Source organism: Cordyceps javanica, chromosome 4 (assembly GCF_051103115.1).
Source record: "Cordyceps javanica chromosome 4, complete sequence".
Classification (NCBI taxonomy): Eukaryota; Fungi; Ascomycota; class Sordariomycetes; order Hypocreales; family Cordycipitaceae; genus Cordyceps; species Cordyceps javanica.
Genome location: NC_139298.1, coordinates 1,018,220 through 1,033,669, shown reverse-complemented (window position 1 = coordinate 1,033,669; position 15,450 = coordinate 1,018,220). Strand labels below are relative to the sequence as shown.

The window sequence follows — 15,450 nt, the reverse complement described above, 5'->3', positions numbered from 1 at the left end:
AATGGAATCAAGACTTGGTGGCCGAAAAAAAAACATTCTTTTTTGAAACGTAAACAGGGGTTTTTGAGTTCATCACGCTACCTGTTGAGCAACATTGCCGGCCCTTTGGGGTTGTAATCTGTGCAGCTAGACCGACATCTGGCTTCCAATCACTACGCTTTGTGGGCGATGACTTTCCGTGGGAGTGTAGTACTCTACTTTATCTTCGGTGGCGAGAATACGAAACAGACACCTTCGTTTCTCATGCTTTTTGTGACAAGCTTTACTCTACTTTGTCTGACGCTACCTTGCTCTCAATCGCGCCGGCACAAAGAGGCATTGTACGTCATGGCGTTGCTCATTGCTGGAACACAGAAGAGAGAGAGAGAGAGTGTGTGTGTGATCCGGTATCGAAAAAAAACTATTTAAGCCCCTGGCCATGCCACCATGTCATTGATAATCATCAGCAGTACAGAAGAGCATCCGCAACAACCCACAAGATCATCATCATCATCAACACCCACCACGATGGCTGACGACGCGGAGCTACACGTTCGTGAACTAGAGCAGATGATGCGAAAATACGAAGTTTACATCAAAAAAACCAAAATAACAAAACAAGACTGGCAGGCCGCCCTCCCGCTAGTTGAGGACGCTGTCGAGTTCGCCAGGCAGCATGACAAGTCGATAAAAAGCAAGGCGATAAGAAGACTGGCTAGGTTGTTTGATGATCTCGCAAGTTGCCAAAAGGAAAATGGCATGGACGATGAAGCGACGAATACCACTGTTGAGGTCAGCGAACTCAGAAATGAGAATTATGGGCCGGCTGATTGGCTCGACAAGTCTTAAGGCCGCGTCTTCTGTCACCAAAGATCAATCTGCCCGAAGCGACGTCGCCCTACATCCCGCTTCTCTGTGTCTGATTTTGCAGATTAGACACATTCGAGAGACCAATGGTTAAATTGAGCTCCATAGTTGCTACCTCTACAAAACAATTTTCATTTTTTTATAAAACCTTCATGCTACTTGAAATGCGCATGTCCGGACGAGCTGGCTGGCAAAATCGCAACGACTTGGCCGGGGTCTCAATGGTGAACATGGAACATTGTTGAACTTTCATTACTCATTGAACATAATTTTGCTCTTGGAAATAGATCCCTACAAGGTGACCACACTGACATCCAACACGCCCTCCGCCTGTTGCAGGTCGTCCATGACCTTCTTGTCCACGTTGCCCGCGATGCCCAGGATCATGAGGGCCTCATCGCCGGCCTGCTGCTGCAGCTGCTGCTGTTGCTGGTGGTGCTGCGCCGCGTCCGCCAGCGACTCCTGCGAGAGGGTTGGCTGGAGGCCGTCGTCGGTCGGCGGTGTCCAGTCGCCCCTGAACTCGGCGCTCAGCGCTGCGACCTGCATGAAGCGGATGTTGATGCCATGCGAGCCCAGGACGGTGCCGACGCCGCCAATCTTGCCGGGCTCGTCATAGTTGTGCAGGATGATGAGCGTACCCTCGGGGCTAAAGGTGGCGTTGAAGCGGTCGAGTCGGGAAATGTAGAGGCGCTTGTTGGAGGCGTAGCCCTCGATGACCTGCGCCCCCTTGGCGCCGGCGCCGGCGCCGCCGTCGGGGTACGACTTGAGCGTGACGAGGTTGACGTACGTCTGGTTCTTACCCGAGTCGTGCGCGTGCGTCTCGCTAATGGTTATGCCCTTTTCCTTGGCAATCTGCGTGGCGTTGACAATGTTGACGTTGGAGTCGCTGAAGGAGGCGACGAGGCCCTTGACGAGCGCGGCCAGTAGCGGCTTGGTGTTGGGCAATCCCGCGAGCTCGCCGTGGTATATGAGCTCGAACTTGCGGCCGCCGACCATGTTGATCTTGTTGCCGGCAAAGTGCTGCGAGTACAGCTTGCCCATCTTCTCGACGAGCGAGACGGATGGCTGCAGCTTGCGGTACTGCTCGGGCAGGATGATGGGCGCGTTGACGGCGCTGGTGGGCAGGCCGCCGCGGAGAATCTCGAGCGCCTGCGTGCACACGTCCATGGAGACGTTTTCCTGTGCCTCGACGGTGGAGGCGCCGAGGTGCGGTGTGGCAACGACCTTGGGGTGCTTGGTCAAACGTGAAGCGACCGAGTCGGCGGTCGGAGGCTCGGAGGTGAAGACGTCGAGGCCAGCGCCGGCGATCCAGCCCTCATCGAGAGCCTGCAGAAGGGCGGCTTCATTGTAGACGCCACCGCGCGCCACGTTGAGAACGCGGGCCGTCTTCTTCATGGCCTTGAACTCGGCCTCGCCGATGAGGTCCATGGTCGTCGCGAGCAGCGGCGTGTGGATGGTCAAAAAGTCCAAGACGGGCAGCATGTCGTGCAGGCTCGGGTACAGCTCGACGCCGGCCTGCTTGGCCATGTCGGGGTTCGCGTAGGGGTCGACGGCGATGACGGTCATGCCCAGCCCCTTGGCCATGCGCGCGACGTGCAGGCCGACCTTGCCCAGGCCGACGATGCCGAGCGTCTTGCGGCCGACCTCGACGCCGACGAGCTGGCCGCGCTCCCAGCGACCGTCCTTGATGCTGCGGTCGGCGCGGCCGACGTTGCGCGCCGTGGCCAGCAGCAGCGCGACCGTGTGCTCGGCCGCGGCGACAATGTTCCCGGCGGGCGAGTTGATGACGATGACGCCTCGCGCCGTGGCGGCAGGCACGTCAATGTTGTCGACGCCGACGCCGGCGCGGGCCACCACCTTGAGCTTGGCGCCGGCGCGCAGCACCTCGGCCGTCACCTTGGTCTCGGACCGCACAATCAGACCCTGGTAGCCCGGGATGATGCTGAGCAGCTCGTCCGGGCTGACGCCCTGGCGGACGTCGACGTCGAAGTGGGGGGTCAGCAGGGCGAGGCCGTCCGGCGACAGCTTTTCGGGGACGAGGATGCGGGGCCGGGAGGAGCCCGGCGAGGGGCCCTCCGTGGCGGGGTCGACGGCTGTGGGGGTCATCGGAGCGGCGCTGGTCGTGGTAGGGTCGGTATGAAGCATGGGGAGGATGGAAAGACGCAAGATGTATAAAATTTTGACCAAATCCTGTGCTTTGTGGCGTTTAGAACAAGGAAAACAACATTGCACGCCGGAAAAGGTAAGAAGAAGCTGGACACGGTCGTCTGCGTCGAGGAAGGTGAGGGGGAGGGACGCGGCCACACTTTTAAACAAGGTTAATCAACATGCTGGCCGAATTCATCCACGTCGTTGCACATCACTCTGTGCATCCACCTACCACACCCTGATGGACGGCAGCTGGCCATTTCGCGAGGGAATTACATCCACATCGTCTTGAACGCGATGGAGCCGTCAGGGAGACACAATGACACCATCCACACAGCTGCGTCGACCCCGAAAATGGTACCCTCTTCTGCCTCTTGGCCCCGCGCTGATAAGCTTTGAGCTGGACCGACCGCGGGCATGGTGAGGGGATCAGCAGGCAAAAGTTTGTTCTTGCTGGGCTCTGCCCCCATCGCCTGCTTCCCCCTCCTCATTCTGCGGCCGTGCCATTGTCGTACTGCAGTTTCGCGGCTGGTACGGTACTGGGTACGTCGCAGTCACGGTGGCTTTTTCCTTCACTTTGTCTCAACTTTTTTTTGTTTTCCTGTTTGGCCCCGTGCCGTTCGTCTCGGACCGCATTATCTGGGGCAAATCACAGCGCTGCATTCTAGCCACTGGGCGCAGCGATGATGACGAGGGCGACAGAGCTAGGCACGCACAGCGGCCCGAGGGAGAGGCCGTTGAAGCAACCGTTTTGCGACAATGGGGCTGTGAAACTGGGAGATTTTTCTTTTCTTTTCTTTTTTTTTTTTTTGCCCCCCAGCAGCTTAGAGTGTACGGATCGATGTCGTTAATAATTCACTCCCCCAGCTCAAGCAAGGGGGCAACGCCTCGGGAGCCAAATCGGGCCATGTAAAAAGCACATCTGCCAAAATTTATTAATGTAACCGGCCTTTTCCCAATGTCACCCATTGGCAAAGCGAGCAGCGTCGGATGTAACAAGGCCGCGTGCATGCAGCTGCCACTCTCTCTCCGCCTGCGCATGGAGAAGCCTTATCGGGCATCGGCCTCGCTGCGAGCTGAAAGGCGAAATGCAAGTTTCTGCAATACGAGCTCGCCCAGAAATGCAACACCTAACCCATGTGCAGCGATACCATCCGAGTGACCCTCTTGGGTTCTAAAGATTTATGCTGTCCTGCTATAGCTGGCCCTGCATACTTTGATGAGGCGGCATGTAATTAGTTCGCGGCTCGCTAATCAACAGCCGAGTGTGGTGTGATATATGGCAGCCTATAGCCTACTGAGTATAGGTGAGCTACCGACAAAACTCAATTTTTATATTCTTATGACGGGGAGGACATAGTAGGAATATACTCAGAGCATACATGATTATCTTAAATAAAGTTATATTTATACTCAAATAGTATAGAATCTTCCTTATTTGGGGGTTATACAGATATCGAGTCTAATGCGACAATAACTTCTCCCATTGACTGAAACTTCCCAGACCAGCATCCGAGCATAACGCTGCCCAGGCGCATCCCCCGAACGTCTGGATATCTTTGCTCGGCCCAAAGAAGCCGCGCGGCCTTGTCACGATCGACAACGTCCACCAGTTCAGAGAATGTTGGTTTTCCTGTGAGCATCTGGTAGACGGCACAGCCATACGCAAAGATGTCACTCTGCGCGTCAACAGACGACCCCCGCCAATTATACCACTTGTACGCCGCAGTTGATTCTTTTCCGTCTATTCCACAGCCCTCAAAGTCAATCATCTTCAACTTGTTTCCGACAACAACCATGTTTTCGCAACCAACATCACCATGGACTATGTTGTTTTTATGGATGTAGAGCAACCCTTCTGCACTGTCTTTGATCCAGGCGTCTCGGCTCTGTATCCAAAGATCGGCCGCTTCGCTCAGTGAGAGCAGGGGCGTGCCGCGTTCGAGGATAATCGAACTTGGACCCGCGTCGCCAAAGTATCCAATGATGTTGGGGTGAGACCCGAGTCGGTCTAAAGCCCTACGCTCCTCAGCACCTTGTTCAACATCGTAGTACTCCTTCAAGACCCGATGTTCATCAATGGCGTAGACAATTCCAGAAGTACCGTGTGAAATAAACTTGAGGTTACTGAAATCGACAGGCTGTTGCGAATTCTCGTCACTAATATTTGCCTTAGAGGTTAAGGCCATGTTATCTTGTGGCAATTAGATTGTCCGTAGGTCATGGTAGCGACTGGGAGGTCTCGCTGTGATGTGGCTGCACGCTGACGTCCCTTTACGTGACTTACAGACCTGGATTGAAATCGCTTTCACCACAGTGTGGTTGGCAACGAGCGACCCCAGAAGCTGTGTTTATTGGATGGTTGTCTGGCTTAGTTGTCATTGTCTTTTAGAATATAATAACTTTGCACTCGAGGAATAACGGCTAGGCGACTACATATGCCGTACATCCGCTGTTTCGAAAGTGGGTGCCGGAGGGCGAAGTGGCCACCTTATCATAACACCTGGTCTTTATAATTAAATTGTAATACTATGAAAATAATGGAATAATAGAAATACAAACCTAATTATATTTTATATATAATTCATTTTTTTATATCTTATAATATTTACTATATACTAAGTTACTTAAGCTCTCCTCCTTATGCCCTGACATATATGGTATGATTTCTAATATAATATGTTTTCATACTTGAATTCAATAATAATACACTTATACTGGTATGCATCATTTTGCAGCTAATCGCATGTGAGGTGAATAGAATCGTGTCAACAATTCACCTATATACGAGCTGCCTTATTTAGTGATTGCCAGAAAATGCGCGCAATCGGCCTCCTACTTTCTCAACCGCTGATGGGCAAAGATCGTCGTCTGGTTTCCATTTCCAGTGTTACGTAGAAACAAGTGCCCTTCGATCCTGTTGCCTGTTTACTAATAAACCTCGTCTACATCTTACAACTCAAGCAAAAAGCATAACTCGGCACTGGAACCCCATCACAACAACCTTGCTGGCCCGGCCAACTCCACAACGTGCGTAGTTTTAGTGGCGTCGGGAAGCATAACAAGAAGCTTACCCGCAGGACGAAATCCGATCTCACGAGGGTGCGTGCAACTGCCGTGACAAGCATTTTATGTAAAAAGTAGAAGAAAAAAAAGGGGGACGGCTGATCCATTTGGGCATATAACTGCCAAGGTTATACATTTTTTTATTCTTTCTTTGCTCGTGAATACTACAGAGGTACTGATAATCTGGCCGAGCTTCCTGTTTAGGCTTCGACTGTATACTTGGATCCATACTTGTCGTTCTGGACCACCTCGATCCAGTAACCATCAGGGTCGAGCAGAAACGCAATGTTCTTCATGCGACCGTCCGTCAGCCTCTTCTTCCAGTTACAACCCTTTTCCTCGAAACGCTGGCAAGCGGCGTCGAGGTCATCGACCGTGATGCCTTTTTTTTTTCCTGTGTTAGTACGCGATTATCATTTCTTGCGAGCTGGCCTTGTTTGGCAGCAGCACAACTTACAGATGTGGCCAAAGCCCTGGGGCTGGTCGTTGCCGTTGTGGTACTTGAAAGCTTCATCCTTTTCGGTGCCGTAATTCCAGGTGAGCTCGAGGATGCCTTCGCGATGGCTGGTCCCTTCGTCGGTCGGCAGGCCCTGGTCGGCAGGAAAAGCGAGGAAGTACAAGTTGAAGCCGGCCGCCTCAGCCTCGTGCTTGCGGATCAGCGACATGCCGAGAATCTCTTGGTAAAACTTGAGCGACTTCTCAATGTCCTTGACACGAAGCATAGTGTGGTTCTGCATACAAACAAGGAAGTTTCGAGGTCAGTTGGTGCTGGGTTTCCAACATTTCACGGCAACGTGCTCACCATGCGATAGCTACCAGGATCAGTCTCGGTGACATTCTCAGTCTCCTCGACGGGCTTCTGGCCAATAATCTCGACCCAGTAGCCGTCAGGGTCCAGGACAAAAGCAATGTGCTTCATGCGGCCGTCGGTCAGCTTCTTCTGGAACTTGTATCCAGCATCCTCGATGCGCTTGCAAGCAGCCTGCAAGTTATCGACGCTGATACAGGTGTGACCGAAACCACGATGCGGCTCCGTGTTTCCGTTGACGACCTTGTAGTCGGGGTCATTCTCGGTGCTGTAATTGTGGGTGAGCTCGATGATGCCCTCGCGGTTGACGAAGGAATTGCCGTGAGAGACTGCATTGACGCCATTGTAGGCGAGAAAATACAGATCAAACTTGGCAGCGGGCTCCTGGATCTTCTTGATGACGCTCATTCCGAGGAACTCATAGAATTTGACTATGAAGGGTTAGCAATTTGCTCACAACACTGGTGCCCGGCGGCTTCGGAGTGACATACCCGACTCCTTGGGGTTTTTGACCCGGATCCTGGGGAGCGCATGTCAGTTGATTGCTGTGCCATGAAATGAAGCGGAAGCACCAAGTTTATGACCTACATGGAGTGGTTAAACTTGTATTTGCTGGTATCAGTGGTGGTGGTGGCCATTGTCGCGAATCGCAGAGAGGCAGCTAGCAAGTGGAGTCAGTGTGAGCCGTGGTCGCTGCTGGGCGAGGCTGGGCGGGCGAACCTGGGCAAGATGATTTTGAGATGGCGTGGGCAGGATGAAAGAGGGAGTTTTGAACAAGTCTTAGTCGTTGAAGCGCCGCCCTATGAGTGCTCATGAGGTGAGGAAGTTTTTTGTTGCTTTGTAATGTCGACGTCGCCTGGTGATGTCAACCCCCGCAGAGGAGGAGCTCTAGCTCTGATGAGGAGCCCCTCCACGAACGGTTGCAGCTCCGAAGCATGGCCGCCGGCGCGGACATTTGAACGACGGAGATTATCGGCACCCAAATGAATGGCCGACAGCAATACCCCGGAGTTAGTACTCTGAAAGCGATTAGTACTTGGAGTGCAAAGTCGAGGCAATAAGCCGACGACGATTGTAGTGCCGGCCGACGGCCAGTGCCGACCTGCGGTGCCGAACAGCTGGAAATGTCGCTGGGCAGGAAAGCCATTGAAACGACCCACCGAGCAAACGAGCCCCCAATAGTTGACGTCGAGTCATCCGGAGTCTTTCAGTTTTAGTATAGGTAGGCACTCTGTGCAAGGTACCACATCAAGGTCGGCAGATAAGTACCTACCTAGTATTATACCGAAGTACGGATAGCTAGTGACTTATTAGGTTAAGTTTTTCTAAGCGGAGATGTTACTCAGTAAGGCGATTGTATGGAGTATGGTGATTTGCTCACAGTTACTTTGGCCCACCGTAAGAGGGGGGGCTGCTCAGTGCCACAGCGGCAAGTGGGAAGCCAGCTAGCCAGCCAGCCAACCAACCTGCAAGCACGCTCTCAGTCCGGAGTACTTAGGTTCGCTCCGTGTACTTTAGGAAGTAAATAAGTAGCAGGCAGTTGGCAGTCAAGCGAGTGGTGTCTTGGTGCATATTCTGAAGTGATGCAGGAAGCAATTTTGAAAAACAAACCGTCCTGTTGCCTGTCTTTTGTTGTTCCATCAATCAGTGCATCTGAGTTCTCAATACGCCCAGTGACCCCCGTGCAAGGCAATATAATATAGGAGGTAGGCACCTAGTTGGTGCTGGAAGGTACTTAATTACCCAAGGTACTTAGGTACATACCTAGGTAGGTAAGTACCTTCTACCTAACCCAGCGGCAGCAGAATGTGTCGTAGCGCCTACGAGGAGCTACTGGTACTACCATCGGCTCAAAGCTGAAGAGTGATAGCCTGATTACCGTATCCCAAATATTGTTTATTTCCATAGACTCGTCGCATTGCGCTCCATCTCGTACATGTCCAAACCTTGATCTCTTCAACCTGTCATTACCTTATTCCTGACCCCCAAGTCTCTGCAATTGAGTCTTCTCCATGGTACGCCCTACCACATTATACGAGTGATGGCGCGGCGGCTGTTTGGCATCCTCAGTCCCCCGCAACGAACCTAAATACTCTCGAAAAAGAACTCGCGACGGGCTCTGTCACCCCATGCTTCACGCTCTCGTGCATCCTACCACAAAAATTGCACCACAGTCCCAGTCGCCATCGGCAAGTTCTGAAACCAAGAGCTAAACTGCCTCCACTATTGGCGGCTGCCCGGCCATGGACACCGACCCAGTGCCGCACGAGGCAGCGACTGGCACCGAGCCTTCCAGGGTCCAGCACCATCTACTCGGCCGCCCTGCATCCTTGACCAAGTCAAGATCCCTCTCCGACGGCGGAGGAACGACGCCCAAGCTCTCGCCATCTCCGCACATTGCCACATATCCGCGTCGCACCTCCAAGGACGACCACGATATCGATACCTTTTCTAGCACAGGCGCCGCCGCCGCCGCCGTCGCGTCTGCCGGTACACTGCCCGCCTTTCCCTCCACACCGAAGCGGTCAGAGGTTCGTGGCTTGTCGTCTCTGCACATGCAGCAACAACAAGAGCAGCAGCAGCAGCAGCAGCAGCAGCAGCAGCAGCAGCAGCAGCCACGAGCCTCTCGTGACTCCACGCCGCCTCCTGCAGCTGCTGCACCCAGCGCGTTCGGCCGGCCGGTTCCTCTATCCCCCAAGCTCGATCACTCCCACATCTACGCCTCTCCAACCAATATCCTTCCCCGAAGATCGCGAGGCCTCGACTTCTCCCGTGCTGCCACGAGTCTACACCATTCCACGCTCGCCGAGTCCTCACCAGAGTCCTCGCCAACTGTAGGCGGCCACGGAATGAATATCCCAGCTCGACGGAGGGAGTACGGCCCAGGCACCGAGCACGGCCTACAGGCGTCAGCGTCTCTGTGGCCTGCCGCGATAGGAAACCAGGAGCGAATGATGATCAGCAGCTCGCTGGGTAGCACCCACGCCATTGGCTCTGACTCGTCAAGCTCCTCCGAGGACGATGACTTGATGGACGAGGACACTGACGAAGCCTATGTTACCACCCCCCAGATTTCCAGAATGGGACCCGCCGGAGGGAGCAAGCCCTTTGGATCACCAGCCATGAACATTCTTACGAGCTTTCAGAACCGCCCGCGGCCGAGAAAGCACCCTAAACGGAAGGTCCGTGGGCCACTGGGTCTCGGGTTCAACATCAATGCCTCGGCGCTCTCGCGGTCGCCCCCAAGTAACTCGGGGCGCACGCGTCGTGAGAGCATCAGCTGGCAGGCAAACCAACTGCACATTTCCAGTGGCGATGGCGAGGACAGTGGCAGATCATTGAGCGATGTTGACGGCCCCTCTGGTGACGCTCAACCCAACGTGACGCGACGAGCAGTCACTCGTCGCGGGAATCTTTTAGTACGCAGAACATTTATTCATGGCCGTTTTCATATTTCTTGTTATTAATCAGACTATAGCCAAAAACTAAAACGTTTGCCCGAATTCGCGCTGCTCTACTGGAAGAGGGAGCTCCAGCCGAAGCGGAGTTCCGTCGAGAGGCTGAAGTCGTCAAGCAGGTCCGCGAGAGCGACGTTGATCACGACGCCCGACCACCGACAAATGCATTTGACCTGTCGCAGGCTGTCAGCGCTCTATCGTCGCCCAATATGGTCAATCAGGACACCATTGACGAGCCCGAGGAGGACTTGATGCGAGACTTGTCAACCGGCTTGTCCAGCAGTCTTAAGCAACAGACGCTGAAGAGCAAATCCAAGTCGTTCTGGGACACATTCTCTGAGTGTAGCAGTGCGGGAGGCGGCGGCCGCGCTTCCCCACCACCACAGCCATTTATGCCCCGCGAGTCGTCATCGGGAATGAGTGAAGATGCGGCCATGGACTCGCCCTCCTTTGGGCTATTTCACAATTACCCGGTTCGTTTCTTTGGCACGTACAGTGACGTATCTGGGTTGCACTAACATATGTCTAGCAGCCACAGGCTTCTGCCATTGGCCCACAGCCTCCTTCGGCTGCCGAGATCACGAGGCGCATCAACAATAAGCGCCGGCGCGATGATGACCTAGACCCCGTGAGCTTCAAGCGTCGCGCTGTCAGCCCTGGTATGAGCGCGCACAACTCACCGGTCGTACAGAGCCCCTTGCAGCGGGACAATATCCAAGGCTCCCGCCCAGGCAGCACGGGCGGCGACAAGGTGGGCAGTAGTGCACAGAGCGATTCAGGCAGCATGGGCGGTACGACAGCCGGCACGTCCAGCGGCGGCCGTCCGAGCAATAATAAAGGGAGAGTAGGCTTTCAAGGCATGGTGGACGCCAACGATGCCATTATGCGCATGAGCATCGAGTAGCAAGCATTTCTTTTCTTCTTTGGTCAGTCCTATCGCCATCTTTGGTTTCCACTCATCTGTGTTAGAGGATCACAAAAAATCAAATTGCTGGTTGCATGAAACGGCGTTCTTCTATTCCAACCCAATTTGCTGCTACCTGCTCGACCTCTCGAAGCACTTGTCCAAACCTGTACTTTTTGTCTTGTTTTTCTTGTTGAATTTTTTTTTCTCATGGGCGATATCATCAAATACGGCGTTTTTCTTATTTGAGCCATGGTTGTTCCTGTACTAGTCTACCATTCAAACATTATATATGATCAAATTTCTCTGAACATGATGTGCGCGGTTCTCGCGTTGGACATTGAAAGTTTGGCATTCGGTTATGTATCCCGATAACCATCAGGTAGCTCATAGAAATATGTACAGCAAGAAAGTTTGTGCTCCCTTCCATAGTCTTTCTAGACTGCTAGGGAGGGGGAGGAGAAGCAACCCGAGATGGAAAGGTGATGTAGTGTAAAAGTGTAATTAAGAAAAAGAACCCAGGGTGCTTTTCCTTTTTTTTGTCTTTCCTCCGAAATTAAAAAAAAAGCCAACGCCGTACCGTATGCCAGGGAAGTAGAAGGGGGGAAATGACAAAAAGGAGAGAGCTTGACATGGGTATTTGTTGATAGCCATAGCTAAGAGGAAGAAAAAACGTTTTTGGAGATCACACGACCACATAAAACTAAATCCACACACACACAGAGAGGGAGAAAGGCATTGACCAGACTCGAGCCTACTCGGCGCCGGTGCTGTCCTCGGGCACGGACAGCGTGCCGAGTTTATCGTCCAGCCATCGCGCCAGCTCCGCGGCGTGCCTGCGCATGGCGACGACCGACGACGACGACGATGACGAGGTCGACGACGACGACGAAGGATGAGCGCCGCCGATGCCGGCCGCACCGGCATCACCGCTCGTCGCCGTCCCCGTCTGGCCGGCAGCGCTGGTCAGGCTCTCCGTCTCGCCGCCAGTACCGCCGCCAACCGTTGCGGTCGTCGTCGTGGCAGCAGTGGCCGCGCTCAGCAGGTCCGCACTCTCGAGGGCCTGCGTGACGGCCGCGATGGCGCCGCTGCCGCCGCCGCCGTTGCTGCTTTCGGCAGCACCGCCGATGGAGAGAGCTGACGGCGTCGTCGTCGTCGTCGCCGGTGCCGCCGTCGTTGTCTGGCCGGTGGCGGTTGAGGATGACGGCGTGGAGGAGGGAGGGCCAGCGGAGGCAGAGGCGGCAGAGGCGTCCTGGGCGGAGGGTGGCCCGACGCACACAAAGAGCAGCCCGCACCGCAGGCGGCGGATGATGACTGTGCCGCCGCTGAGCTGCACCGTGATGGTGACGGGCTTTACGGCCGCCGCCGCCGCGGCCACCGCGGCAGTTTGTCTATTCTCAGCTTCGTCGTCGGTGCCGTGCGCCGTCTCATCGTCGTCGTCGTCTTCGTCTTCGTCGTCGTCTTCGTCGTTTCTCCTGTCAGCAGGCGCCGCCGCCGCCGCACCACCAGTCCCCCCCGGATAGTCGTCGTCGTCGTAGTCCGGGGCGTTGGCGCCGCCGGGCAGGGCGCCGGGCAGGGCGGCCGACGACGCGGTGTGGATGGCAAGCAGCGAGGCGGCGACGGTGGCGTGGGTGCGCAGGACGGCGACGGGCTGGCCGGCCGACGAGGCGTGCGCGAGGAGCTTGCCGTGGTACGTGGTCAGCAGCAGCGTGGGCAGCTGCGGCGTCGCGTGCGCGCTGAGGAAGGCGTTGAGCCGCTTCGTGAGAAGCAGCGGCGTGGCCTGCGGAAGGACAGCCATGGCTTCTTTTGTCGTGTGCGTATCTGTCTGTGTGTGTGTGTGCGTTTGTCGATTTGGGTCTCTACCGGCCAAAAGTCTCGACGACGTGCTGGGGAGCTGGTCGTCCTTTTTTTTTTTGAATTAGGTAGAGCCGGCCAGCTTTGGGCGTTTTGTTTCGCGCAAGCCAAGCCTTTTGCTTCAATGTGCTCTGTGGTTGTGCTGTCAAGGGCCGTCGAGAGAGTGGTGGAAGCTGCAAAAGGGATGACGTCGAGAAGCTGTGTGCGCGCGCCCCCGGGTGAGCTCGTGATGATTGGCTGGTGGTTTGGGCAGAGAGGTTGGGGTGGATGGGGGTGGGAGAGCGAGAGGAGAGAGAGAGGGTGTGATGAGGCTGATGAGCGGGCACGGGACCACTTGGCTCAGCGCTGTCCGCATTTGGGTTGCGATGCTGCAAAGCACGTACAATGAGCTCGTGGAACAAGATCGGAAAAGCTATGGTTACCACCTGTATTACCTACCAGCCTAGATTTTTATTGTGTGTTTCTTCTTTTCCCTTTCTTTTCTTTTTTTTTCTCAATCAGTTCTCTTTCTCTTGCCCGGGCTTACTTATTTTATTTTCCATCTTTTGTTTTATGTTGGCGCGCCGAACAGGGAAGAAATCGCCAGTACACATCAGCAATGTACTGCAAGTCACAGTTGCCCGTCTTCTTCTTGTTTCAAATCTTATTCCCAGATGATCTCACACAATTACCGAGATTCATGTGCCGTGCTATTAGTAGTCGGTTCATTCTACTCCGTATTTTGTACTTACTTCACCCATCTCTTTCACCAGCCACATTCAGCCAGCCCACCCACCCTGTTCGCCAGCGGTGGGGGCGGCCCGTCCTAGCACGTTGATGGCATGACGACCATCTTATACAAATCTGGTTGTTGGATGAACTTCTTTTTCGGGAGATGAGTTTGAAAACGCATTGTTTTCATCTATATGATCATGGATGGGCCAGAATACTCATTTAAAGGCTGTTTGCTGCCAATTGGCACCCTGTCCACGGGCGGCACGGAGCGGCAGGGATCAGGTTCTATCGAAATGACAATACGTAGCTCTCAGCCCATCACTTGAGGGAGAAAAGGAATCATACGTCGGCATTGTAGTCTGCTTCAAGACAACCCTATTAACTAGCGGAGCTCAATAGTGCTGCCTCTTGCCAGGTTGCTTCAACCGCGTCGTGGAGCGGAGGCAGCGGACATCCGCTACCGACCTGTTAACATCTCTGTGTCCCAAGTATCCCCCACTGCCTTGCATGCTATACGCTGCTTTCATGCAGTCAGCTATCATTACACCAATCCGAAATCGCGTTTGAGGATGTATTTTTCGACTTTGAACAGAAGCACGGGAAATCGGCACGTCGCAGCCAGTCTAGCCCGAGTTTCCGGCCTCAAGCCTCTCACGCCCGGGCGATGTGGAGTAGGTTGAGCGAATCGTCTTTCCTGATTGATACAAATCGCGAACTGTAGGCGACGTGGCCTGGGAAGCGATGATACCCTCGTCGACGGAACAACTGGCGATTATCACATTCGAAGCAAAGTAGAAAAAGTAGCTGCATAATCAGCTCTTTTCAAGGCCCTATTAGAGCCCAACCCCTCTGCCGGCCGCGAGTATATAAGTCAGCCATTTAGCCTGCCAAAAATCAGGATGACTATCCTCAACCCCCTTTTCCTCATCAGCAGTCCTCAATCTCTCTCACGATGAAGTTCTCCTTGTGCCTCATGGCCGGCCTGATCAGCATGGTAGCGGCTCAGTGCGCCAGCACCAACGGAGTGTGCCGCGACACTGGATGCAGATTGCACGGCGGTGTCTGTGTTTCCGGGCCCGGCCTGTGCTACTGTGTGAGTGACGGTCCATGACTAAGTAGTATGTCCTCAAGAGCCAATACTGACTCGCTGCAGGGTTATGGCCATAATTTGGCTGCCAACAAAGAACAAGAGTGAGTTTGGCAGGGGAAGGCGAGCACCCGCTAAATAAGAAGAGTGACTCGCGTGGTGGTCCGTTTGCGGACATTGCAAATTTGTGATTTCCGACAGCAGGAACACGAATCAATGAGCAATATGATTAAGATGAATATATCACCATTCTTTTCATCTCCATCTGTTGAGAACGGGGCGCCGGGGCGTCGTTATTTGGTCTGCTATGATGCATATAGCGTGGGCGGCCCTGTCCAACCGGGCAACATACATCAATAAGGACAGTCGATACTACTTATCAAGGTCATGAACCAGGTACACACATTGGTGAACATGATGTAGCAACCAGAAAGCAGCAAGATGAATGGCGATAATTGTAAAAGGTTCCTGTTGACTAACGCTGTAGGCCAAAGTATGACGTCTCATGTGGCCAAGCAGGGGAAGACGATGGACATTACTCGATACGGAGTACATCCCGCTGCTA

General features: G+C 54.1%; 5 protein-coding genes across 5 annotated transcripts; 1 reads left to right on the top strand and 4 right to left on the bottom strand.

The window, feature by feature from the left end:
* Nucleotides 1-1,137: 1,137 nt before the first annotated feature.
* V2A60_006200 (uncharacterized protein) lies at nt 1,138-2,991 on the bottom strand (the record flags this gene model as incomplete). The annotated part of the gene is made up of 1 exon (XM_083257497.1): nt 1,138-2,991. One exon carries the CDS (start codon nt 2,989-2,991, stop codon nt 1,138-1,140), a length of 1,854 nt encoding a protein of 617 aa, XP_083113623.1.
* Nucleotides 2,992-4,439: 1,448 nt separating this feature from the next.
* On the bottom strand, nt 4,440-5,183 carry V2A60_006199 (uncharacterized protein; the record flags this gene model as incomplete). Its single annotated transcript, XM_083257496.1, has 1 exon — nt 4,440-5,183. The coding sequence occupies one exon, from the start codon at nt 5,181-5,183 to the stop codon at nt 4,440-4,442; it is 744 nt and encodes a 247-aa protein (XP_083113622.1).
* A 1,077-nt stretch (nt 5,184-6,260) lies between these two features.
* Nucleotides 6,261-7,506, bottom strand: V2A60_006198 (lactoylglutathione lyase GLO1; the record flags this gene model as incomplete). Its single annotated transcript, XM_083257495.1, has 5 exons — nt 6,261-6,442; nt 6,518-6,791; nt 6,863-7,299; nt 7,360-7,388; nt 7,457-7,506. The coding sequence occupies 5 exons, from the start codon at nt 7,504-7,506 to the stop codon at nt 6,261-6,263; spliced, it is 972 nt and encodes a 323-aa protein (XP_083113621.1).
* A 1,605-nt stretch (nt 7,507-9,111) lies between these two features.
* Nucleotides 9,112-11,230, top strand: V2A60_006197 (uncharacterized protein; the record flags this gene model as incomplete). Its single annotated transcript, XM_083257494.1, has 3 exons — nt 9,112-10,287; nt 10,347-10,799; nt 10,856-11,230. The coding sequence occupies 3 exons, from the start codon at nt 9,112-9,114 to the stop codon at nt 11,228-11,230; spliced, it is 2,004 nt and encodes a 667-aa protein (XP_083113620.1).
* A 754-nt stretch (nt 11,231-11,984) lies between these two features.
* V2A60_006196 (uncharacterized protein) lies at nt 11,985-13,028 on the bottom strand (the record flags this gene model as incomplete). Its single annotated transcript, XM_083257493.1, has 1 exon — nt 11,985-13,028. One exon carries the CDS (start codon nt 13,026-13,028, stop codon nt 11,985-11,987), a length of 1,044 nt encoding a protein of 347 aa, XP_083113619.1.
* Nucleotides 13,029-15,450: the final 2,422 nt, after the last annotated feature.